At 26.9% G+C, this 26738-nt stretch overlaps 4 protein-coding genes across 4 annotated transcripts; 3 read left to right on the top strand and 1 right to left on the bottom strand.

The window, feature by feature from the left end:
• OCT59_026565 (uncharacterized protein) lies at positions 1-1105 on the top strand (the record flags this gene model as incomplete). Its single annotated transcript, XM_066143241.1, has 2 exons — positions 1-945; positions 1073-1105. 2 exons carry the CDS (start codon positions 1-3, stop codon positions 1103-1105), a joined length of 978 nt encoding a protein of 325 aa, XP_065992778.1.
• Positions 1106-9850: 8745 nt separating this feature from the next.
• Positions 9851-10519, bottom strand: OCT59_026564 (uncharacterized protein; the record flags this gene model as incomplete). The annotated part of the gene is made up of 3 exons (XM_025332606.2): positions 9851-9868; positions 9965-10245; positions 10423-10519. 3 exons carry the CDS (start codon positions 10517-10519, stop codon positions 9851-9853), a joined length of 396 nt encoding a protein of 131 aa, XP_025169730.2.
• Positions 10520-13470: 2951 nt separating this feature from the next.
• OCT59_026563 (uncharacterized protein) lies at positions 13471-15873 on the top strand (the record flags this gene model as incomplete). Its single annotated transcript, XM_066143239.1, has 6 exons — positions 13471-13849; positions 13928-14373; positions 14443-14655; positions 14735-14837; positions 14910-15172; positions 15253-15873. 6 exons carry the CDS (start codon positions 13471-13473, stop codon positions 15871-15873), a joined length of 2025 nt encoding a protein of 674 aa, XP_065992777.1.
• Positions 15874-19835: 3962 nt separating this feature from the next.
• On the top strand, positions 19836-20304 carry OCT59_026562 (uncharacterized protein; the record flags this gene model as incomplete). The annotated part of the gene is made up of 2 exons (XM_025311635.1): positions 19836-19863; positions 19937-20304. The coding sequence occupies 2 exons, from the start codon at positions 19836-19838 to the stop codon at positions 20302-20304; spliced, it is 396 nt and encodes a 131-aa protein (XP_025169732.1).
• Positions 20305-26738: the final 6434 nt, after the last annotated feature.

Below are 26738 nucleotides of genomic sequence, written 5' to 3'. Positions count from 1 at the left end.
ATGTCTGGAAACGCTAAACGAGGTGGTAGAGGTGGTAGACAAACACGTAGCTCAAGCCGTAATTCCCAAGCAGGTGGAAGTAGGCCGACTAGTCCTGAAAACCAGTTCACCTTCAGTGCACCGAAGGAAACTGCTTCTCATCATGAGAGTATTTGGAATACCTATCGGAAAAAGCCGCAGCCAACTTCTGACAAAAAACTGACAGAAACCATGGAAGCTGAACGTGCTATGGACATGGAAAAAGAAATTTTTCAGGATACTTATGGTCCAAACTCCAAATCTTCTTCTGGTAACGACAAAGGGAAAGCTACTGAAAAGTCCAAGGTGGTCGCGAAAGATTTGTCACATGACCCTCCCTTACCTCCGCAGAATATTGTAAACAACGTGAATGGAACCAATAAGGTTCCGACTCTTAACAAAGAAATTATTTCAACTCCTCATAAGGATCAACAACAATCTGTTGTTTTGCCTAATCAGGATAAGATTAATCTGCAAGCCGATCAAGGGTCCCAGCCCATGGATGTTGATCCTAGTAATTCTAACAAAGACCCGTCGATCATTACTATAGAAAAAATAAAAGAACACATTGCACTTGTTCCATATGGTGAGCTTATTGGAGGAAAAAGTCTAAAAACTACCAAAATTAAAAAGGCGCTACAAACCTATAATATCCAGTATAACAAACAACTTCCAGTTACCCCGTTGGGAAAGCAAGGGGCGAAGGTATCATTTTTGGACAAAGAAAAATTTGACCAATTTCTTAAAATAGAACTTGTTATTCAAGAGCAAAAAGAAGATGATTCGGGTGAAGTGTTTAATGTGAAACTTCAACCTACCCCATTAAAGCCTGAAAAGGTGGCTACTACAAATGACAAGGATAGTGATATGTCACAAAATTCCAATAATCGTACAATTCAAGTGATTGATATTCCTGCGTTTAGACAGGTACGCGAAATTCGTGAGTCCTTTGAAGATCTTGGCGAAATTGAGAAGATTTATACGAGAGGTGCTGGTCTTTACCAAGTTGCTTTTATTACGTATAAGGATGCTACTTCTATTGATTACTTTAAAGAGCAATGGAGTTATCATATTAACAAAGACATAGTTAGAGTTTTACCATTGTTATTGAGCAAAGAGGAACGCGAGCAAAGGAAACAATTCTCGTTAAGATTATCTGGGTTACATTATCAAACTAGTGGTTATGATCTCAAGGAAGTTATGACACAATGTAAAGGGAAAACTTGTTTTATCCCAGCTGTTATGATTCGTGGTAAATATCAAAGATGTCGCTATGCTTACATTCATTTTTCTTCGCGAGATGATTTGGTGGCAGTCAGACAAATGAATATTGAATTCAAAAAGGGCAACGCTGGTACTCGACAATTATACTGGAGTAAAGAGGAAGATCGCATTTGTAATATTTGCGGTAATCCCACTCATATGGCCAAAGACTGTACTAACAAAGATATTAACAAATCTCATTCTAAACGGTTTGTTAGTGGCGCTGATAATTGGAAAAATCTAAAAAAGTCGTATGCGGATGCGGCTAAATCTAAACAAAAGCCCAGAAATAACTCTAAATCTAATAATAATATTCCCTCTGGATCACGTGATCAAAGAAGATCTCGCAGTAATCATGATAATAATGATGACGATAGTGATGACTTTAATAACCATCCGATGTTTTTAAAATTCAAGGAACAAATTATTAATACTATAAGGAAGGTTGAAGATAAATTGCTCAATATGGAGTTGCTTATTAGCGATACTGGCAAGCAAATTGGTGAAGTTGTTACAGCTCAACAAGCGCTTAAATGTGATAAAGCGCATCCAGTCCCAGTTAGTAAGAAAAAGAAAAATCAACAATTTGATAATAATACAGAAGTTAAAGCGAAAAGACGCTGTAAAAGTAATTCTGAATCGAGTGAAGATGAAGATGAACTTGCGAATAAGTCCAATATTCAATCACAACAATTCCAAAAATCCGATCAAAACATTCAAAATATTGTTGCTCAACAGAAGCAAATACAACAAAATCACCAGGAAACTAAATCCTTACTTTCATCTCTTTACAACATGTTAGCTGGTGGCCCTTCAGCTTCATCATTATTGGGGGATAATGATGAAGTTTTTGATGATTCTGCCGTATAATTATTTTTATGATGAACAATAATATAATTTCTTCTTCTAGTTCGAACATTCAACAACAAAAAAATTTCCCCCAAATAGAAAATAACAATCCAATTATTACAAAAGAATCTTTAAAACATTCTTCAATAACGAAAATAGCTACTACGAATATTCGTACCCTTAGTAAAGACAAATTAATTTTCACGTTAGACGCGATGAAAAACAATGATATTGACATATATGGATTAGCCGAGACTAATCTTTCTTATAGACAATCAAAAATTTGGCAACAACAATTTGGTTTCCATGGTTATTTTGATTATTCACAACAAGGGGGTAAAGGTCAAGGCGTAGGAATTATCGTTAGCGATAAATACGATATATTTGTTCATAAAGCGGTTGGTCATAAAGGCCGTGTTTTATATTTAGACTTAAATTTTAGTCAAAAGAAAAATGTTAGGTTAATTCAGGTGTACATTAACGCTAACAAAAAAGAAAGAACACAAATTGAGGAACTATATCAATATATCGAAAATGTTATCGATGACGCGAAAAACAAAAATATGGAAATAATCATTATGGGTGATTTCAACATTAATTATAGAAAATACTTGATGTCATTTGTTAATAATAGATGGTATTTCAAATTGTTCAAAATGCTAGAAAACAGACACCTTTTAGATACAATTCCGATATTTAACGAAGATGACGAAAATATATATACTTATATTCCGCCTAATGATTCTAACGAAAAATCAAGAATAGATTATATTTGGGCTTCATTACCAATACTTGGCCAAAGTTTGAATAGTACTGTAATAGAAAATGATCATTTTACAACTGATCATAATACTGTCACTTTATCGCTTGATACACAATTATTTATAGGAAAAACATTACCTAAGATTAACAAAAGTAAAAAGAAAATAACTCGTACTGTGTTTTTATATGATGAAATGGATCAGGAAGATGATGAATTTACATGGGATAATTTCCGTGCTGGTTTGGATCATGAAATCGAAAGAATCAAACTCAAGGATCGTTCGATCACAAAAAGAAAACATGTTGATCATGTGTGGGATTCTCTTAGACAACTTATCATGAAATCTGCTAATGAAAATATAAAAAACAAAAAAGTTATAAAACAGAAAATCAAATGTGCTCCTGAGAAAAAGTTGTCAGTTTACTTTGATCTAAGATATATCATTAACCGTATTCAAGAAATCCGCTCATGTATCACAGGATTAAGAAACCATCCAAATCAGGAAATGATCGACAAATGGATTAATTATCAAAACGCGATAATTAAGTTAAAAGACAAGTATGAGTTAGTTACTTCTGACAATAATTTTAATTTTTTAGATAATGATCAGTTCCATAGTTATCTTGATGAACTTAATGAAATTAGAAAACAATTGAGAATTGTTTTTAAACTTGAACTTAACATTATGGAACAAGAACAAATTATCTCTAACATCAAAAAGCGATGTGATAATTATAAAGATGATCAAGGGAGAATGATTCAATCTATTACAGAAAAAGAAATGGTTTCTATTTCAATTGAAAAAATTTATAAGAAAGATCATAATGGTAATGAAGTTTTAATTACAGATGAGACTCAGGTGCTGGAAGAAACAAATCGTCATTTTCAAACAGTGGCGGGCTCTGTTAATAGAAAGAAACCAATACAAGGCAGATGGAAAGAACAATATAAACCACAGCCTCATATTAACGAAAATATTTATTCTAGTATTATGGACGCTCCATCTTATGATGAATGGTTAGATATTATTCGACAACTATCTAATGGAAAAGCGACAGGACCTTCAGGCGTGTCAAATGAAATGTTGAAACATCTAAGTGATGATTGTAATCATATTTTATATTATTTAATTTGTAAAATTATAGAATTAGGATTTTTACCAAAACAATGGAAAGAAGCGACGGTCTTTCCTATTGCTAAACCTAAACCCTTTAATTGTGAATTATCAAACTCTCGCCCTATTACTCTTTTAGAAACCACTCGAAAAGCACTTATTTCCTTGCTAAATCGTCGTTTAGCAATTATTTTGAAAGATAATAACGTATTAAAGGCAAATCAATTCGCTGGTCTGCCTAAACAATCAACATTTGAACCGATAAGGATTATGAATGAAGTTATTCAAAATTCAATCGATAATAATAATGAATTATGGATACTCTCTCAGGATATGGGAAAGGCTTATGATCGTGTGAACATTTTTCAACTCAAAAAAGCGATGGATAGAATTAAAATTCCTAACGATTTTTCATCCCTCATTTTAGAACTTTTTAAAGATAGAAAAAATCAAGTAATCACTGCATATGGAAAAACTGCATCTTATGATGTTCTTACAGGAATTGATCAAGGAGAAGTAATTTCACCGTTGCTTTGGTGTATTTATTACGATCCTCTTTTAGCAGAAATTGATAAACAACAATTGGGATATAATATTTCTTGTATATCAAAATCAGTTGTTCAAGAAAAAGGTGTTCTTAATCAACAAAATGTTTCCATTATGGCGTATATGGATGATACTCAATGGATTACTGATGAAAAGTCAAAATTGGAAAAAATGTTATACATCGCTGATACATTTTATCGTCTTAATGATATTCAAATTAACAAAGAAAAGTCTGAGCTTATGATGAGGACTACAACTGAGAAGCGTAAATATTCTCATAATTATAATGACAAAATTTCAATCAAGTTTGGTCGTGAAGAAATTAATATTAAAGCCAAACATCCACACGAACCTATGCGTATTCTGGGAGTGTATTTCAATATTGAACATGATGGAAATTATTTAATGTTCAAGATCAAGAATGAAATAGACCATTTAGTTAATCTTATGTATAAAAAGAAAATTACTGATAAACATATTTTATATATATTTAATAGAATTATCGTTCCTCGAGTTGAATACTGGTCACAAGTTATGGCTTTATCGAAAACACAAACTGAATCTTTAATAATTCCTTTTAGAAGGATGTTTAAAAACAAATTAAAATTCGCTCGTTCTGCGCCTAATGCTATACTCGATAATCCTTATATATATGGATATAGAGATTTTTACGACAATCAACTTCAAGCCAAGATTACTGATTTTTGTATTCAATTTAACGACAATGGTCTATTAGGAAAAGTTACTGAAATTCGTTTAAAATCCTTACAGGCCCAATTATGGACATCACGCCCATTGATAAAAAAACTTCCTTATAATCGTGTTCCGCATACACGAAAAAATAATTATATTCTTAATATGCTTTTATTATGTCATGATAATAATATTTCGTTAGAAAATTTAGATAGTAATACTTTTCCAACAATTAAAGGTGGTAAAATTCCTTTAGAAGATGTGGTAGACAATGCATATTATTCTAAACATAAGGAGAGACTTCGTGAAAAGAAAATTTTATTTTTAGATCAAATTATTTCGGGTGACAAATCTCGTTTATTATTATGGAAAGAAATACTTATTAAGGCTTATATTCCTATTTTTTCACAACGGAGAGAAACTAAATGGTATTCAGATATTAGATCTTTAATTACTTTAGATGGTGTTCATTTGAATCATAATATAACACAATTATTTGGCGCTCGTGTTGATAATGTGGAAGAGACTCGATCATATGATATTACTAAAAAGAATAGATCTTTAATAGCATTTTATAATCCACAATTCAACTCTGTACTTATTGGTAAAATTCAAGGAATAGATGAAACACAACGACCTGTTATTAAACATTTTCATGTTGATATGTCTCGATGTACTGATACACATACTTATATATATCAATGTATGGAATATGGATGTGCTGCTAATGCATTATTATCAACACGATCACCTTGTACGTTTTCTGCTGACTGGGAATGTTTAGTACCCTTATTAACAGATTCTCAATTTGCGCCTAGTCAACTTACAAACTTAATAGAATTCAATATTTTTAATATTTTTGATTTTGCAAAAAAGAAATATGATATTATACATCGAGCGTTAACGCAAAATCACGTGATTTCTCCACAATTGCAAGAGAATATAATTTTGGATCTATTAGATTCCTCAACTTCAAGAAATGATTTGTTAATTATACAACGCACATTAGCTCCTTTTGACAACAACAATTATTATATTTTTGAGTTTTATACCGACGGATCATTAATAGAATTAGGTACTGAACAATGTAATATTAGTTGCGCGTTCGCTCAGATTAGTGATTTATTTGATATACCTCATGTCGAATTTTATTCTACTATTGATAAATGGCCTTCTGCGTATAGAGGAGAATTATTAGCTGTCCTTTTAGCATTAAGCGTTGTTCCAAAAAATAGCAAAGTTAGGATTAATACAGATTCGCTTAACGTTATTACACAATTTGACACATTAAAGAAATCAAGATTTTCTCAAACCTCACGAGAATACTTTAAGGCTAATAATAATTTCTTATGGGCTATTTTATGTAGAATTATATTAACATTGAATTTGCATGTGGAAATGTTTAAGGTTGCTGCTCATGGTGATGATTTGGGTAATAATTATGTAGATAATTTGGCGAAAATTGCGCATACTGATCAAGATCGCTATATAGTTTTTAGACGAAACGCTTGTTTGATGAAAGTTCTTCCTTGTTGGAATGGTATTATTATTGAAAATAAGCTGCGTTCATTTTTGAAAAATTTATGCAACTACAAAGGATTAGAAAAATTTATTAATCTGAATAGAAATTCTAAATATCGCACGTTAGAAGTTGACTGGACATCCACATTTAGTTGTTTAAATTGTGATATAAATAACAATGAAACTTCTGTTTCTTCTTCTAAAATGAAAGCTCAAAAAGTTCACTTGTTAATTGAAGAAATTCCTACAATTGAACAGATGAAGAAATCTTTGCTTGACTTATATGATGGTTGGATGTGCCCTATATGTGGATTGTATGATGAAACTTTTAATCACGTATGGACGTGTAGTGGTCATTATGATATCATTAACAATATTAGAGATAAAACTATTAATCATCTCTTGACTTGGATATTAGCATATAATGATAATATACAAGATTTCAATGCTCTTATGGCGCTTGATATATGGGATATATCATATGATCCTAACGTGTTTACTTTTATTGACATTATTAAAGGAATTATACCTATGTCACTTTCGGATTTGTTGAATTCTTGGACCACAAAGAAAAATGTTGCTGTTGTTTTGATTCAAATGAGACAGTTTATTTTCAATGAAATATTTGAAGAGGTTTGGATTCCACGGTGTTCGCACCTGAAGGAATTTGAACGTTCGTTAGGGTTGACTAAAAAGAAAAAATTAAAGTTTAAAAGCGTTCGTTCATTACCTAATAATAATAGTAGTAATAATAATATTATTCATTATGATTCTTTAGATAGTGTTAGAAATTACATTTATTTTGGCAAAAATATAATAGAATTTTATACTAATCTTACTTCGTAGCGCCATCGTAGATTTTAGTAGTTGATTTATATAATTTTATAGGGTCAATTTTACTTTCTTCTGCAGGGCGGGCTTCAACTTACCAAGTTTCGGCTAGTGTATGGGAGGTAGTGGGTTAATTAAAGAAATGGTTTTTAGGTGTAGTTGGTTATATCTTTAATAGTTTCGTATTTAATTGCCCCACCGTCGAAGTAGATTCTTCTGATAGTTTAGTTCATTTTTTTATTTTACTTTTTCATTTTTGATATGTTTATAAAATTTGTTTTCGCTAACTATTACTGTTTAATAAAAATAAAAATAAAAATAAATAAGAATTTAGAACTAGATAAAACAAATAATAGTACGTATAGCAGATTATTTACAAGTAAAATTCATCAATTTGAAAATCTACCTGAACCAAGAAATGCAACAGAAGGTATTGTATTTAATACATATTGCTTTAATTATTTTAAATAAATAAGTAATAATAATAAAATCTTATTGTTTATATTAAAAAATAAATAGAGGAGCTAGAAGGTAATGTAAATTTATCAATTTAATATTAAATTCTTTTAATTTTTCAGATTATTTATACCCTTATTATTCATTTTGACTTTTTTTAACTAAAATATTTCATTTTAAATAGTATTCCATAGTAAACCATATGATTTTAGTATTCCTACTAATAGTAAGTATTTTTCAAATTGTAAATTTATTATATATAGTATATATTCAATTAAATTTACCTTTTCTTTAGTTGATGATTTTAATAACTCAAGCAATCAGACATCAAAAATACACAATTTTATGGGTAACTTATATATTTTGATAATTTTTTAATGACAATTAGGTAAATAAATAATAATATCTATTTTCAAATTTTAGTAAATAGTAAAAATTTATCCAAACCATTTGAAAAGTTACAAATAAATGATGGTAAGTAATAACCTAATATTATTTATTTAGTGTAAAAGCTCATTAAATAATATAATTTTAATATAATATTTCAATTTAATATAAACAAGAAGCAGTGCAACAAATAAAAGGATCATATGTTAATTTTGATGGTAAAACTGACAATTATACACATTTTAATGACCATTTTTGTATTTTTTTTTTTTTAATTATTCTTCTTTTGTACTAAAGATGATGAAGATGATGTATACAATAACCCAAATTTTCATTCTGAAGATCAAGATGAATTTGAAATTCCTGAAGGTAAAAATTAATTATTTTAAAATGTAAAAGAATATTTACTAATTTTTTTTATTGTAAATATTTAATTACTTTTTTTTTAGATATTTAGATACAAATGATTTTATACTGTAAATTTGCTACCATCTCTCTTTGTCAATCATTATAAAATGTGTATAAGACTAATTTTAACCTAGGGTGATTTGACCTGGGCGATTTAACCTACTAGTAAATTTTATAATTTTGCCCAAATTTTCAAAAAAAAAATGTAAATTATGATTACAATAAAAAACGAGAGACATTGTCAAAAATATAAGAAAAAATTTGTCATTATACTCTATAATATCAAAATAAATAAAATCCATATAAAGTGAAATGAATAATAACACAAATGATTTTATAAATATAAAATATAAATTTAGGGGGGTGATTTTAACTCAGATTATTTAACCCTAGTGGACAAGTTAGCAAAACTCATAAAATATTTATATTTATTTATATTTTATCAAAATTATTTAAACACTATGACTAGAGTAGTAAGATTTCTTACAAATTTCTTAGTTAGTAATTTAAATAATTCATACATGTAAAATTATTAACCCTCCGTTTTAAATAAATCTATTAATTATTTCAAAAATTAAAAATGTGTTAAAGAGTTATGTATGTATTTAAAGAATTTATAAGATTGAAGTTACATTACAATGCGTTCAATCCACAATCAAGATTTATTGATACATATCTTGATTTGCTAGCATATTAAATTATTAAAGAGATAATATCATAAGAATGAGCAGAACGAAAAATAATTACGACTTTATCTATTGAATGTATATTACAAATAATTAGAAATTTTATTTATAGCATTAATCAGGAATTTAAATAAATTTGAAGATATTTGCTCAATTACAAACTGATTTTATTTTTGTAAAAGTAAATTTTACATGTACTCTATAATCAAGTGTTGAACAAAATATATAAAATAAGAGTAAATAATATAATACTATGGGTTATTTTCAACCTAGCTAACTTATCATGCTAAAAATAAATTTATTCGTTCTGTCGTATCATCCTTGATTTATAATCTGTATAAAGAATTAGTTTTGAATTCAATAAAATAAAATTATAAAATTATAAAATTTATAAAATTTATAAAACTTTGTAAAATCAATAATTTCTACCGTGTTATTGTCAACATTATCATATTTTGAGATATTTTTTGTAAATGGATTAAGTAATCGTGATGCATAAATAGCTTGTGGATGAGCAACTAATCGTTTATTTTCATCATATGATGTGAGATGTGATTTTCTGTATTCTTCTGCTTCTTTGAATCGTTTTTCAATTTCATAATGTCGTTGTTCCTTTTTAACTACTATATAATCTTCAAAACCAGCTTCATCCCTTTTATAGCAGCCGATAAATAACTTAATTGATACAGAAATTTCAGCTGCTTTTTGGTCTATTATCTGGATTAGAATTCCAACACTGCTTTATCAAATCAATATAACATTTTGGTGCTTCTGTCACATTAATTTCAGGTCTATTTCCATTACAAATATTTAAATGTTAAAACCTCATCATGTGCACAATCGGCAAATAATACTCTCATATGCTCGTACAGATTTGATAAATTTACCTTCCATTTGTCCAAAATATCCAATACAACAGAATAATACCTCATTTAGAAATCCATTAATATTTTGTGATTTATATAATTTAAAATTGACTTTCATACTTTGTTCTCTTGAATATTCATGTTTATTATTGTCATATATTAATGGGCCATCCTTCCATATTGCTGAATATATTTTAGAAAATTCATTCTTTTCCTAACTCTTTAATATCATCAAACTGATCATATGATATCCATTCAATTATAATATCAAAAGATTTATTAATTTCTAATTGCTTTTTCTGAATTAAACTATCAATTTTTTCATTTCCACTGGTCCAATTTGTGAAATTTTTTTTAAAATCATTTATTTGACATGATTTGCACCATCCCCATTGATAATCATTATGTTCTCCACATCTTTTACATTCATTATCATCTTCATAATATGACATTATAAAATTTCAACGTTTGCAAAAATAAAAAACTCAAGTTCCTTATTAGTTGGCTGCATTTATCCATTGTGCTAATGCGAATTAAATTTCAGTTTGATGAGACAATCGTTGTAAAACAAATAGACTCGGTATAAATTTAACTGAAGTCGTGTTGTGTCGATCTTTAGGACACGTGCAGACAATTCTTTAAAGATGGCCCCCGTGATCGTTTGATGGATCAACAAGACCAACAGTTTTTTTAGGTTCAAAAGACCGATCAATATCAATTGATCTCCTCTTTTTATTTTTTTTAATCACTTTTTTTAGGAATTAGTAGGAACGGGACAGACATGGTTTTGCAGCAATATCAGTTTCACAAATTTATATTTCAAACTTATTGACATCATACAAGAATTCTCAAAATGCACATATTAGTAAGATTTCCAATATAAATATTTTATATATACTTCAAAACAAAAACTATATAATACGGTCACGGTACATTTTGCTGAAAGGATGTTCCACCGAAGGGAAGGACATTCGCCGAAAGTGCATTTCATCGAATCCATTTCACCGAATCGTCCATTTCGCCAAAATCCATTTCACCAAATCGAATCCCATTTCGCCAAATGAACATTTCGCTAAAAATGATAACGATTAACATTTTTATAAAAAATATTTATCGCGCGCAATGAATATAAAATTAAATTATTTTTAGAGATTGTTTTTTCCAGGATATTATCACTTCAGCACACAAGTAAACTAATATTAATTGTTAAGCAATAAATAAATAACTTTATTTTCCTGAAACATTTATTCACGAAAAAGTAAGTAAAAAAAAAAAGATTAATGTATTATAAACAAACAAGATAAATATAATAAATCACGGCAGATAATTCAAAAATTTTCCTAGAAAAGATTTGCGAAATGTCCATTCGCTTCGGCGAAATGGAATTCGGTGAAATGGGGTTTCAGTGAAATGCTATTTCGGCGAAAGTTCTTCTCCAATCAAAAATTTTTCCGTGTTCAGTAATGAAATATCGCTTTGGTGAAATATCCCTTTGGCGAAATGGCTTCGACGAAATAGGTTTCAGTGAAGTTGAACTCCAGATATGATATCATATAAATACTATGTATGCAATATGATGTTCATTTGATTGTTCGACATGGGGGGTGACGAAAACAAGTACAGTATGGAATCCTATGTATGTATGTATGGTGGTCAATGTATGGTATGTATGGTGGCTCATGTATAGTATATTACTATTGTGATAACTATACCGTATGAAAATTAACACCATACATACCATACATTGACCACCATACATACATACATAGGATTCCATACTGTACTTGTTTTCTATATAATCTTCGACATGTTACAAATATTGCCGATTGCATCATACATCATTAATTGGTATACTTACCCTGACGGTTTACCATTTATAATAAAAAGTTTTTAAAATATATTCATTTCGTTTAAAAAATAAAAAAATAAAAATGATAAAAAAATGAATGATAACAAATGATTACTACTAAAATTTAATGGTTATTAGTCATGTAATTTAAACTTGCTAAGTAACTTACGTTATAGCATTTTTTCCTGACATGATATTATCCCGACATGAAATTTTCCCGAAATCAAATTATTAAAAATGCAACTTTGGGTTGAGTATATAGTATCTAACAATAAAAGAAAAAAAAAGTTATTTATAAATCGAAATTTTATACATAAAACATTATAACTGATAAATCGCAAATATTCAAATTTTAATTAATTTTATTGATAATAAAATATTGTTTTGCGATACTACACAAACGGTGTTTTTACAAATAGATATACAAAATAAACTGAGCAAAATAATCTATTTAGAAAATAATTGTTGACCATTTCATATTTTTGTCATTAATATCCAATAACTTTTTTAAAAATATTAATTAAGATTTAATTTCATTTATAATATTTCAAATTAATAAATTTGATGATATTCCTAAAACTGTAAAATAATTTATAATAAATTTCATGAAATTAATATTCCATAAAGAATTGATTGAAAAGTTTTTGATAAGATCATTAATTAATTTATTATATAAAAAAATTTATTTTTATTTTTATTTTTTCGCAGTAAAATCAAGTATTTATGTAAATCATTTTTCGTAATTTGTCGAGGCAATAATGTCGGGAAAAGTTCTTTTCAGGAAAATGTCCATTCAAGAATTTGTCTTGTCAGGAAATTGTTATCGGGAAAAGATTACATTTGGAAATAGATGTAGGCTACTTAAAATTAACTGGATTTTTTTTGGTATTGGTGGTGTTGTAGACCAAACCAAACCATGTCTGCGGCTTCAAAATTTTATTAGTATTATTGCCTTAAAGCAATATTATAATCATTATTTTTTATAAATTGTAATAGCAATATTATCATAAAAGTCTTTTGCTGAAGTTGTATCATTAATGCTAGCTATTTATGCGTAAATTATGGAATTATGCCAATCCATTTTTTAAATTACTGCGGCAAAATCTTGTAATGTGATTTGTCACACAAGGCAACCATGTTACACGTTAAGTTCACGTGGTAAGTCGCGTCTATTTAAGACGAATTTTTTTTTTCTCACTTTAAACATTAACATAATAGATATGAAACGAACAACCTCCGTTAATTTTATTAATAGCGCTAACAAGGATACTTTTAGTAAAAGAGCAAGACAAAAACGTTTTCAACGCGTCAAGAATGAGAACGAATTCGAATATTGGAATTCAATTATAAACAAACATGTCAGCCTGCTAGGAGAAACAACTAAAGTCTTTACGCGTGATGGCAGCTCTTATAATCTTTTTATTCCAGGAATAAATATTATCCCATCACTTCAAGAAATTAATAAAATAGTTTATAAAGAAGAAGAATGTTTTATTATCCTTTACAAGTTAGAGTTTATGGAATCACGACTGTTCCCTATAATTCTTTTAAACGGTCGTCTTGAAAATAATTCACAAAGGGAAACTTCACGAATATGCGGTAAAACTAAAATATTTTTATGATTTCATTTGATTAATTCAATTTTATTAATTTTAAATCCTCTTTCTTTAAATAAAGTCGAATTATTAACTCGAATGACCAAAATTTATCCAATGAGTAAAAATCTCAATGATTTACCGTTCCTAAAGATGAACTCTGCTTATAAGGATTTGTTTATATTGAATATTTCAATAATACACAATATCCGATATATGTTACAATGGCATTTGAATTTGGTCGATAGAAATAGTGATGATAAGAAGTTTATTCATCTTTTGCTTCTAATCTGTCGTAATCTCCTGGCGATCAAAGATGCTCCTTGCTCCGGAAATCTAACCATTAACGAGAAATTAAAAGCTCATTTTGATTTGATCGTTCAATTTTGCAATGAGAATCTTTTCGAGATCATTATGATTATGGCGAGCGATAAAAATGAGGCTATTTGGCATACACTTATCTTAGAGATTTTTTATCACATTCTTGGGTATAATAGTTCTGACGATTTATTCACAGATCCAAAAATGGTATGAGCATTATATTCGATTATTTGATTTATTCTGATTTTAATTAATATTAATTAATATGATTTATAGGAAGCATCATCAAAAGGGGTTAAATTAATGGAACAAATGAAAAATAAGCAAGACAAAATACGTAAAAAAGTTTCTAAGGTTTGCCCTAAAGTATGGGTAGATACTAAAAAAGGTTATGAGGTACCAGTAGATATACGACAAACCTGGCAAGAAATTCCAAGATCTGATTCAATAGGACTGAGAGAAAAAACTGAGAATGGGCAAAAGATCTTGGTAAATATTTAATTATTATAATCATTAAGATTATAGTTTTTTACGATCTAACTGTCCTGACTATTTATCTTAATTATAGACTGAACATGTTAATAAGAAAAGACGCGTGGTTCTTAATGATCAAACCCGGAAATGCATGAAATTAGCTTCATTAAAAATAATTACAAGCAATGCGTTCGAAGGTATTTTTTATAAATAAAATAAATTATCAATTTAAACAATCTAACTTATTAAATTATGTATTTATTGTATAGTTCTCATCATCACGATCCAAAGAGAAATTAAGGCTAATCTAGATAATCCTGACATTAATAAGATCATTGCTTATTATTTGTATTTAGTCGATTATATTTTAAATTTCAGGATACGGTTAACTTCAGAAAATTCATTATTTTTAAAAGATGGAGTCTTGTTGTCAATATATAAGATATCTGATATTTCTCAAGTACTTCCTGCTATAACTGTCGAATCGTTCGAATGGACGTTTTCTTTATTAGTAAAATGCGAACCAAAAGAGGTAATATATGAATTAACATGTTTTTTTTTTAAAAAATAATTAATATGTATTAATAATAATAATTTCTTTTGTACATGTAGAATTCGAATCGGAATTTACAATATGCTTTTAAATGCTTAAAAAGTATGTTATTAACAATAAAACATGCACTTAATGGATCAAATCACGAAATGGCGCTGTCTATATTAAAAAATATATATGATAATGAAGTTTATACAAACCGTATCCTTGATCTTCTTAAGAATATAGAAATTCTTACTTTCAAAGAACAAAAGGCATTACTTTCTGCTGTTTACGCTTATTTAGAAACATTAGATCATTATGAGGGAGTGACACAATTGTCCGATGGGCCCCAAAAGAAATTCATCACTGATGAGATTATAAAAAATTATTGTAAGATACTGGAAGAATATAGCAAATTAGATGACGAAGAACTCAATTATATAGTAGAATTTTTTTATCGTATCTGGTATAAATACGATCTTGAAGGGATGTTTTACAAGATAACGATTATGTTTCTTTTTAGTCGTATCTTGGATGATATTGGACATCGTCAAGAAGTAACGTTGGGTCAAGATGAATTATTGTCATTCATTTTGAATATTAGTAACAAGTTACTTAGTGAGATTTCAAAGAATTCTTTATTATTTGTTGAACTTTTGTATCCCAAAAGTTTTGAAGATTGTCAAATATTACAATAAGGATACAATCGTAATTGTAAAATTTAAACAATTGAATAAAATTTGGAGTGTGATGATGGTAATTTACTCTGATATTTTTAAAGTATTTAAAGTATTTAAATATGAAAAAATGAAAAACAAAAAATTATTTAAATATTAATATATTTATATAGCGTATTTAATATAATGAAATTAAATAATGAATTCTTTTATTTCATTTTATTCTTTATGATTGTTTTCGGATTAAAATTATATTTTTCATCTTTCACAAATCAGTCTATATCATTTATTTGGAAAAAAAAGTCGAGAATAAATTAACCAGACGTTAATATAATAATTATTGTATTTAATCACCTGAGATGACTTCATAATTTCCAGATCATTATTTCTAAATCATGTAAAACTTATTGCTTGATCGAAGTGTACGAAGGATTAGTAATTCCCTTATAAACAATGATTTCAGGAAATCATTAAATAAAGATGTGCGAAATGCGAAACGCGCGCGTGTAAGAATTTTGATCATCATTAGTTGACATTCTATTGAAAGATTTGAAATTAACATCCACAACCGCTAAATCACATAAGCTCATTTCATGTGATAATTTCTAAATATGATCAAAGAACGAAAAAATAAAAATTTTAGTTACGATTTACGAAGGATAAAATGGAGCGTTTGGTGAAAAATAAAATGATTTCTAGTTAACATGATTAGTGAAATAATAACGGTCGCAATTTTATGATATTAAAATATGGTCCAATTTATAAATTTTAAAATTAGAATATTGATAAATGAGCATACTTATACAAACAGGGCGGACATGCATTATATCACAATGTCGATCACTTGCCGATCATGATATAAGTGATATCACGTTAAATTTGAAGCTTTATTCCAAGCAATAAATGTTCTGACAATTTATGTTAAATTATTTTATTTAATAGTTTCATTTATCAATAAATTAATATAAAAGTATTGTGGCAAAATAAGGTGTGTTTCCAAAGTTAGATTTTACGTCAAATTTTCAATAATTAATATATATGCTATATATATGCCGATCATCTGCTAACGTGACTTTGAAGCTTCGGGCGAAGCCACTGATCTTCGGGCGAAACTTGAAACTTTTACAGTATATTATTTAGGTATTCAAGAATCAATGGCTAAAATAAACCTGGATAATTTTTGATAACCCAAAAGTTATCATTAAATAAATGTTTACAATTATTGTAAAATTAATATATGTCTGATATTTGACAAAATCTTTATGAATTATTTTAAGAACTAATTTATTAACAATAAATAAAATAAAGTAAATAAAATCGAAATTTTATACATTATTATGTAGAATTTGTGAAAAAACTAATTCAACGGTATTTTTTTATGTGATAATATTGGACAAGTGATCGGCAAAATGATCGGCAATATCGTGATAATATGGGGATGTCCGCCCTGTTACTTATACACCGTATATACGTATTTGATGAATCAATAGTAAAAAGGATAAGGATATTTATCGATTTTCTCTAAATTATATCATACGTACAACTAATGACTTTTTTCCTTTATTAAATAAAAAAAAAATATTTGAATTTACAATAATCATTATTAGCGTATAATTGATCTTTTATATATAAATCATGAATTATAACCAAAATCAAATCCTGTTTTATGAAAATCCCAACTTATTTTCATATTTTGAGTATTTTCATCATTCTCAAATGAAAAAAATAAAGATAATAAAATTTTGAAAAATCATTACCATAAAGAAAATAGTAATAGAAATGTCATATTAAATATTAATATACAGAAAGTGTTCCCCTGCTTCAATAAATAAAACCTTGCTTGTAATATTCATTCTACCTTATAAATAAGCCGGAATATTTTCTATAATAAATTATTTTTGGTGTACTCGTTTGCAAAAAGATTTATTAAACCGATTTTATATAAAAATTTTGTTAATATCATCGTTTATTATTTTCGTGACCCCATAAAATTTTAAAATTTATTAATACTAATTTGAGTCTTATTCTGACAGGAATTAAGGTTTCATATATTTCGGTCAAATTTGATGCCGACCAAATTGCATAATTGTAAAGAAATAACTAGATTTATTTATTATTTATCTTTTTGGAAAAAAATTATTCAATATGGAACTAGGAAATAAAATAATTATTATGTAATGGTCAATTTAAAGGCAATAAATTGAAAATACATGAATATATTTTATTACTTCTCAATGATATTCAAATAAATAAATAAATAAATAAACTGAAATATTAGTCAAATTTTCAGTTATAGTCTGCCACTAGATATAGAAAGTTTGATAATGATTGTTTCATTTGTCACACGGTAAAATCTTATTCTTTCATTTCTTTGACAATTTAAATAGTTTGGCTTAATAGAAAAAATGAAGCGAAAAGAAGTTTAAAGATAATTATTTTACGAATTATATGACTGACTTAAAAATAATTTAAATGTGTATTCACTATTTCATTGCCTCCATGCATCTATTTTTTCTTGACTCGATTCTCGCTGTTGATGTCGTTGCTGCTACCATGGTCCATTAGACTTCGTCCTGCAAAATTTCAAAAATCACCAAATCCTCCTGGATATTAAAACTAATTCGTGAAAATTTCTTTGAATACAAGGATTTGAAAATAAAAGTGGAAAAAACGAACCTTGTCACTAGTAGATAAAGTAATATTATAGAAACATTATTTTAAAGCAATCAAAAAAAAATGAATTAAGTCAGATACATTGCATCGATTTCAATAAACCTTAAATTTCATCATACAGAAAAAATTTATAATGTTTACCAGAATTTCAATAAGATTTTAACATTAACAAAAATTAAATAATATTTACATTTTATCTTATATCTTAGAAGTGATGATAATTTAAAGCAATCACTCTAATATATTATAAACTCTTACAACTTTGAACTGTTTAGGTCATTTAAATAAAATCTTCTGTAATTAAATTAGGTACTAATAAAGCGTTAAACATTCCTTTTTTTGTATAAGAAATTGAGCATGGATAAAAATCCATTGATTGGTTTAATTTCAACATTGATCAGCCAATAAATTGCAAATTGCGATCTCACGTGATATAAGAAATTACGCGGACGAAAAAAAAAGAAAACTTTATTTTTCATAAATTTACAACATTTACATCCAAATTAAATCATAGAGTAATGAGAAATTATGAAAAATATATATAGATAATTAATTATCATTCTCTTAAAAATTAGTAGCTATGCTTCCTGTGAACAATCTTTGACTTTTCTGAGCTCTTTCTAACAATTATAAAATTATCATGATTCAATATGTCCATCTATAGTTATGGATATTTAAAGATACATAACCTTATTATTACATATAAAATAACATAAAATATTCAGTTTACATTATAAAACCTATAACAAATAAATAATTAATTAATGCCGTAAATTAATGACTTATAAGTTCTATGTAGTTATTTGAACAATGAAAAATTTATATTTTGAGGGTTTAACTTGTCTGTTTTAAGGCAATAAACTTACCATAAAAAATATTTCCATTATCTTGTTAAAAAACTGGATGAGACAACTGAATCTGACGCTTGAGACACTAAAATTTCAGGTTTGGCTACGTGAATTAGTGAGGTATGACATAACGTAACATTTGAAGCTAAAAGGTTTTAGGAATTTATATGTTACGGATTATAATTTAAATATATATGATCTGCAAAATGGTATTTATCTAAAATCTTAAGGGTATTTAACTACGTCATTATTGCTTCTAAAATTTGCATCAACTTCTATAGGAAATAACACATGCACATTCAGGTTTCACAATGTCGTTTATCAGAATCTATAAAAGATCGAAATGATTTGATACTCCTGATATTTTTTTTCGCTTGATTTGTTTATATATATATTGAATTTATCTCTTATCGCTGTTGAAAATCGTTCATCAATAAACAATAAGAAAAAAAAAAGAAAGAAATGTCAACAGGGAACTCGCAAGTTAAAGGTATTAGAAGTGTTTTTGTATTTTATATTTTATTTGATAATTAATTATCTTATCATCTCTTGTCTATTTCCAGCTAAGACTCCAGCTAAAACTCCAGCTAAAACTCCAGCTAAAACTGTCTGGGTCTTATCGATGTTTTTTTCTCCGTATAAAGCTGTTGAATATTCAATTGAATGTCGTAGCTTTGTCTCCAGGAAACTAGCTCAAGAAGCAATGAGAAGAGAAGCACGACGTCTATACAAAAATTCAGATATTATTCAAGAAGCTGAAGACAAATACTACAGAGAGTACGAAACGGAAATACACTTTGGTGAAAGCGAAGATGGACCTGATTATAGGAGAGAGTTTGGTTATTGTGAAATTAAATCTACCAAATTGGAAGACAAAGAAAGTGGAGATGAAGTACCTTCAAGTACAGATGAAGATAGCGATGAATATTGAATAAGGTATTAATGAACATTTTCCAGTTTTATGTATTGATTAATAATTAATTGTAACTTTGGTTTCTTTTTAGCTTATATACGTAAAATTTTACAGCATAGTTGCTAAAGTTGCTCATCAGTTACGTAGTCACATTTATAAAGTAATATAATAACAAAGCACTAAAGAAAAATATTGTAATGATAAATTTCTTACTAAAATAAAGTTCGCTCAATTGTAAACCACCGGTTAATATAATCACATATTCAATTACAAATTTCAAACAATGGGAAAATTAATATGAAAAGCAAATAAACTATATGTTAGAAATAAAAAAGCTTAATGGTCTACTTGTATAAATAGCACATGGATGAGGCTTCCGCTAAACTTGGGCCCAAGTTTCTTCAAACTTATTAGCTTCTTTCTTTTTATTTCCACTTGATTAAATTTCTCAGTATTTTTACCTCTAAAAGTCTAATCACCCAAAATATTACGAATTTCTTTCATGGAAGGTCTTTTTTGGGAATTAAAATCATAATCATTTATAAAAAGGATATAATAAAATTTTCATCTCGAAATCATCATCTGTGAAATAAGAGTTGGATTTTGCACAAGACCCCATTTTAATACATGTTCCCATAATTCAACTTTTTTTTAGCCATTAAGCCTGTACAAAATTTTTGAATTTTAATAAAATATTAGATTGAAAACTTATTCGGTGAGTAAGTTTATCGCAATCATGACATTTATATAACCTTTAATAACACCAGCGTCGCAGACTCGCAGTTAATACAATCTTCATAAATCTCAACGTCATCAACTAAATCAATAAAATTGTGAAGTCGTAGCACTTGATTTTTTTGTGGAAATTAAATAACAATCGAATTTGAATTATAAAAAGCTACAATACTTTTCGACATATTTTCTATGCATAAGTACTGCCAGGCCATATAATTTCACTATTTTGACTGTTCGCAAAGTGTATTATCCTTGATCTGTCAGTGATGAAGCTGAATATTGTGTTGTAATCTATTTGATATCCATTTGTTCCAATTGAACTTTTTTCTGTTGGTTTTATCTCTAATCCGTTCGAAGATTAATATTTTATTTCAGTTGTTTATCCGGCAGCTGAACCAATTGTACAATTTTACAGTGGGTAATCAGGCGTCATACCATACATAAATTTGTTGCTGCATAAATTGTTCGCAAATTGATTCCTGTTATTAGAATCAAATGTATTATTTGAAAAGTTTCAAGAAACGTTTGCTTATAATTTACATACATCATTTCCTTAAACTATAAACCAAGATCAAATTTTAAAAGATAGCTAAAGATTTTTTTGCGTTGAAAAAGATTATCTATTTATAATTTTAGTCAAGAAGGAAAACGAAAAACGTTTGAAAAATATGAAAAAATTGCATAATTCTGTTATTAATCATTCAAAACTTAATCTCGCAACTTGAAAAAAGCATCAATCACAGAATTCCGTTAAAAAATCGCAATGGATAAAACTAGTAGTATTGCAAATTATATGTATTATCTACGAGTATAATGTATAAATAAATTTAACACTAGTTCAACTTTCTATTCTAATTATATTAATTATATGTAAAAATTCTAAAAAAATAGTTAATACATAAATAAACATAGGTAAATTTAAATTGATAAGACTTGTTGCACCACATAATAATTATAAGATGTAGTAATTTCTTTACAATCATAAAATTGGGAAGTATAAATCTTCTTTATTCCTGTATATTAGAAGTAATTTATCTATTAAGAAAGGACTAAAAAATTTTATAATGAGAAAAAATTTAATCAGACATATGGTTTTTATAATGGAAATGTCAAAAAATCACCACGTGGTGATTATTACCAAACCAGCATTAGCAAATATTGGTGGGCAGAATTTCATGTCACTTTTAATTCCGCCCAAAACTCTACCCTGATTCTGGTAAGATGATAATCACCAGTGGTGATATTTAGCAATAATTCGATTTAGAAGAAATGAACAATATATGTATACTATTAAACTCATCACTATAAATATAATTTGCAAAATTTAATACTAAAATTTAAGCGATAATGAACTCATATTGTAATATTGTAATAGAAATAAATATAAATTATTACCATACGCGTACATATAAAATAAAATTTACATAATGTAATTGTAACCTTTAATCTTTAATCAGTAAAATCAGTTTCCAACTAAACAAAGAAATAATATATTCAATACTAATCACGGATCAACAGTTATTACTTTTTTTTGGAAAAGCTCAGTTGCTGTTTAGCCTGATAAACAAAATTTTTTTGCACTGCCACATTTCGTTATGAGAATATTTAAATATCCCTTCCTCCTTCATTTCTTTTTAAAAAATATTCCCTCCCTTTAATTCTTATACTATCATATATACTATTTCTAAAAAAAAAAATATTATGTAATATATATAGTGAAGTGATTAATACTCAGAATAAATCAAAATATATATTGGTATTTACCTTTTTCTATATTTTTACATAGTAGGACAACATAGGGTCTAAAATTTAAATGAGATTTAAATATAAATATGGATAAATCTTTATTTATGATAAATTCAGTATAAATTCTCTTCATCTTAATATTCAATCACTTCATTTTTTCTAAAATAAAATTTAAATATTTTATAAATCTCCCAAATGTTTTTCTTAAAAAAAAAATAATTTTCCATTAACAAGTTATCCATTCTTCAATATGATATAACTAAAATCTTTAGATCCAAAAAAATGTAAATTTAGCATCATGCCATTCATGCGAATTTTTTCTTCTATGGTTTTTACATACAAAAATATATTGTTTAAATACTCTTATTGTTATATCTCCCATTTTCATATAATTAATCAATTCCTGCTTTAAAATTCTTTATTTTCAAATAATTCTCATCTGTATATTTGATATCAACTTGGAAATTGTTCAAAGTGCAAGATGAACATCTGAACGCTTGCCTAATATAAGTTGTTAGCATCACAACCATAAATATAATAAATAATCATAGACAACTCAAAATTTTCAGAACATCAGCAACTTATAATACTAATAGGAGAATTTTGCAACTTAAAAAATAAATGTAAGGAATCAATGTCATATTAAAATGAAAATTATCAGTACTGCTTTTAATATCTAATACTGAAGGATAATGAATAAATTATAGACATTATTATGGATTTATTATATAAGGACATCAATATATTACAATACTTACCACAATGAATACAATTTGCCAGGATTGGTAATATTGTAATAAACTTTATAATTGGTATTTATACTCATATTAAACCCTGACACTCATTACATTGTCTCATTGATTGCTCAAATTACTGTGTTTAATGGATCAATTGCTTTTATTATTTATATAAAAAAAACCAATTTTCAATTTTTATATGGACTTTAGTGACAACCTCCCCAAAAGAGATGTTAACATTTCTAAAACTTTAAAAATTTCAAAATTGAAGCATATTATAATTTATTATTCTTATTTCCATTATTCTATTGGTTTTATTTTTTTTAAAAAAAATAAAGATGAACTCAAGGTAAAGATACAGATAATAATAGTTCAGAAAAATCATCGGATAATTAATATGAATTGAACAAGTTCATCAGAATCAGGAATCACATAATTTAAGTATACATTTAAGTTATAAAAATTTATTGCAGTAAACAAAAAATGTCAAAATATATTAAAAAGAGCAGTAATAACACTTTGGAAATTATTGGCAGCATCATAATTTAGAATATAATGATTTGTATTAGAAAATCTGGTAGTACAAGTGATAGAAATTAACTTTACATTTAGGTAGTACTCTTTTTTTATAAAAATATTTTGACAAATATCTGAGAAACATAATAATTTTTTATAGTCAGAAGAACTTTATTAATATATCACTATTATTACCAATTTAATAACAATGAGAACCAACAAAAAATGTCAAATAGTCTTAATTAAAAGTCTTAAATAAGAACTAAAATGGAGATATACTACTTCACATAAAAAGAGTTTGTTAAGGTTTTTTCCAAGAAACTAGTACTTTTATATAAAATCAATATTTGGACTTACACAATCAGCAGCTGGTCCAGATGGATTAAAAAATTATTAATTGACTTTTAATTGTTCAGCAATGAACAGTAAAGATGGTCAAATACATTTTATACTCAATCTCTAATAATATATTATATTTCATTTAAGATGTAAGAATTAGGTAGAACTCATATAACAAGGTTAATATCAGAAAAAAGTTTTATTCATATTGAAAAACCAGACAAAAAGAGAATAGCAACATGACATTGGCTTAGTGCCTGTAAGTATTTTTACAAGTAAATACTTTTTAAATATTTCATTGTTCAGTTAATTAATAACTTTAGAAATATTACAACAGAAGAAGTGATTCATATTTAGGCATGGATTTGTACATTTTTACAATGAAGATGAAAAAAATATATTCAACAATAATATGATAAATCAAAAATTTACTAGACCTCAAAATAAAACAATCATATTTGGAAAACCCTGTCCTAAAGATGATGAAGAAGAAGAACATGGAAGTAGCAAATTTCATAATTAACCTTGTTATCCTATACTTTTGTAGATAGTTTTATAATGTTGAAGTGTTAATCAATATATATTTATTTTATATACTTGTATATCATAATGTACAAATGCAAAAATTTCCAACCAAACCCAACCAAACTAAAATAATGGGAATATAACTTAACATATGACCAATTATACTTTACTGAAGTGGGATGAAAACTATGATAACTACTATGATATTAGTTTTAAATTAATTATAGACCATTAAATGTGGATTATTATATAGTAAATACTTTACTGACCTACAAATACATGCTGCATATTAGTATATATATAAACCATCATTTATTTTAAAATGAAATGAAAATTTGTGATCTATTTTACAAGATATGTCAAAAGCACATAACAGAGTAAATATCTACATATTAGAAAATTTTAATTAATTAAATTTAATAATCTATAGCAAGACAGCTTATGAGAAAAACCTTGGTTTATTACAATAATGTATCTTATAAAGCTTGAAAATTCAATTAGTTATTATTATTATTGAGAAAAAAACTTTATTGTTTAAAATACCTGAAAAATTATTATCTGGTATTATAATTTTGCTATAATTATTACCACATTTATATAATTAATGCAATTACAACTGAAGATGTGCAAACTCACCAAAAGGAACTGTGGATTGATTTTCAAGATATCTGCAAAGCATTTGACTCAACCAGTATAGATGGTCTGGAAATATTCTTAAAACATGTAGATATTCCAGCCAATGTAGACATGTAGTCTTCACAATATACAATTTCTTTAAAGGACATATCACTCAAATTTTCGTGGTAAATTGAAGTAAATATAACAATATATTAATAGGTATTTGATTAAATGTGAAACAATTTCACAACTTACAGTAGATTACTATATCAATTTATAAAGTTTGAATACAACTATTTGGATATATTAGATAACAAAATACAAATACAAATTATAATATTATGCTCCTATTTTTTATCTTTATTTTCAATCATCAAATTTCCTATTACTATGTTCTATAGCAGAGAATTATGACCTAAAGCATCCTCAGTTGCATTCTTCTACATTAGAAAGTACATTAAGTTATAATACTTGAAATATTCACCTTTCTGAAAAAAAAAAGAAAAACAAAAAATAATTATTTAAATTTAGTTATATAACAATTAATAATAAGATAGAATTAATATTTGAGCAAAATATAATAATATAATGGAAAGAATATTATCATCCATGAATTGCTAAATAACAGAGCTAATAATGGATGAAAATTTTTGAAAGATCCTGTAAACTAAAGTTGTACAATCAACATTGAATGGTGATACTATGAATATTCATGAGATGGGTGTCGATAGGAATTGCAACAAAAACAGTAGTTAAAATATTAATTAATAATTTGATAGCAGAATATAAAATACAAAAATATAGCAAAAAATAATATTAGAATTATTAAGAATAATTATAAATTCACAATTGAAGTCAATTTCATAAAAAAAAATCGGAATTATAATTTCTCTAAAATTCTATATTGATAATTGATGTTATTTATATACAGATAGTAGAACTAGCTATAAACAAATTAATATAAAAAATCAATAAAATATATTAAAGGACTTTTAACTTAAAAACATAAACTGGAATCAGACTATCTTATAACAGATAAGGATTATGTGCAGATTTTCTATTCTAAATGCTAAATACAATTGCGCCTATGGCATATTAATGTAATATCATTAAAACAAAGAATTTCAACTATTATTTTTATATAATATCAAATTTGCAATATAACTTTTTATATACAATTAACAATTTTAAAAATTTTAGTGCGTATTTTTTGGAAGCCACTGTATGTGACAAATT

This window comes from Rhizophagus irregularis, chromosome 6 (assembly GCF_026210795.1).
Source record: "Rhizophagus irregularis chromosome 6, complete sequence".
Lineage (NCBI taxonomy): Eukaryota > Fungi > Glomeromycota > Glomeromycetes > Glomerales > Glomeraceae > Rhizophagus > Rhizophagus irregularis.
The sequence above is the reverse complement of the archived record's forward strand: the minus strand, read 5'-3'. Positions and strand labels throughout refer to the sequence as shown.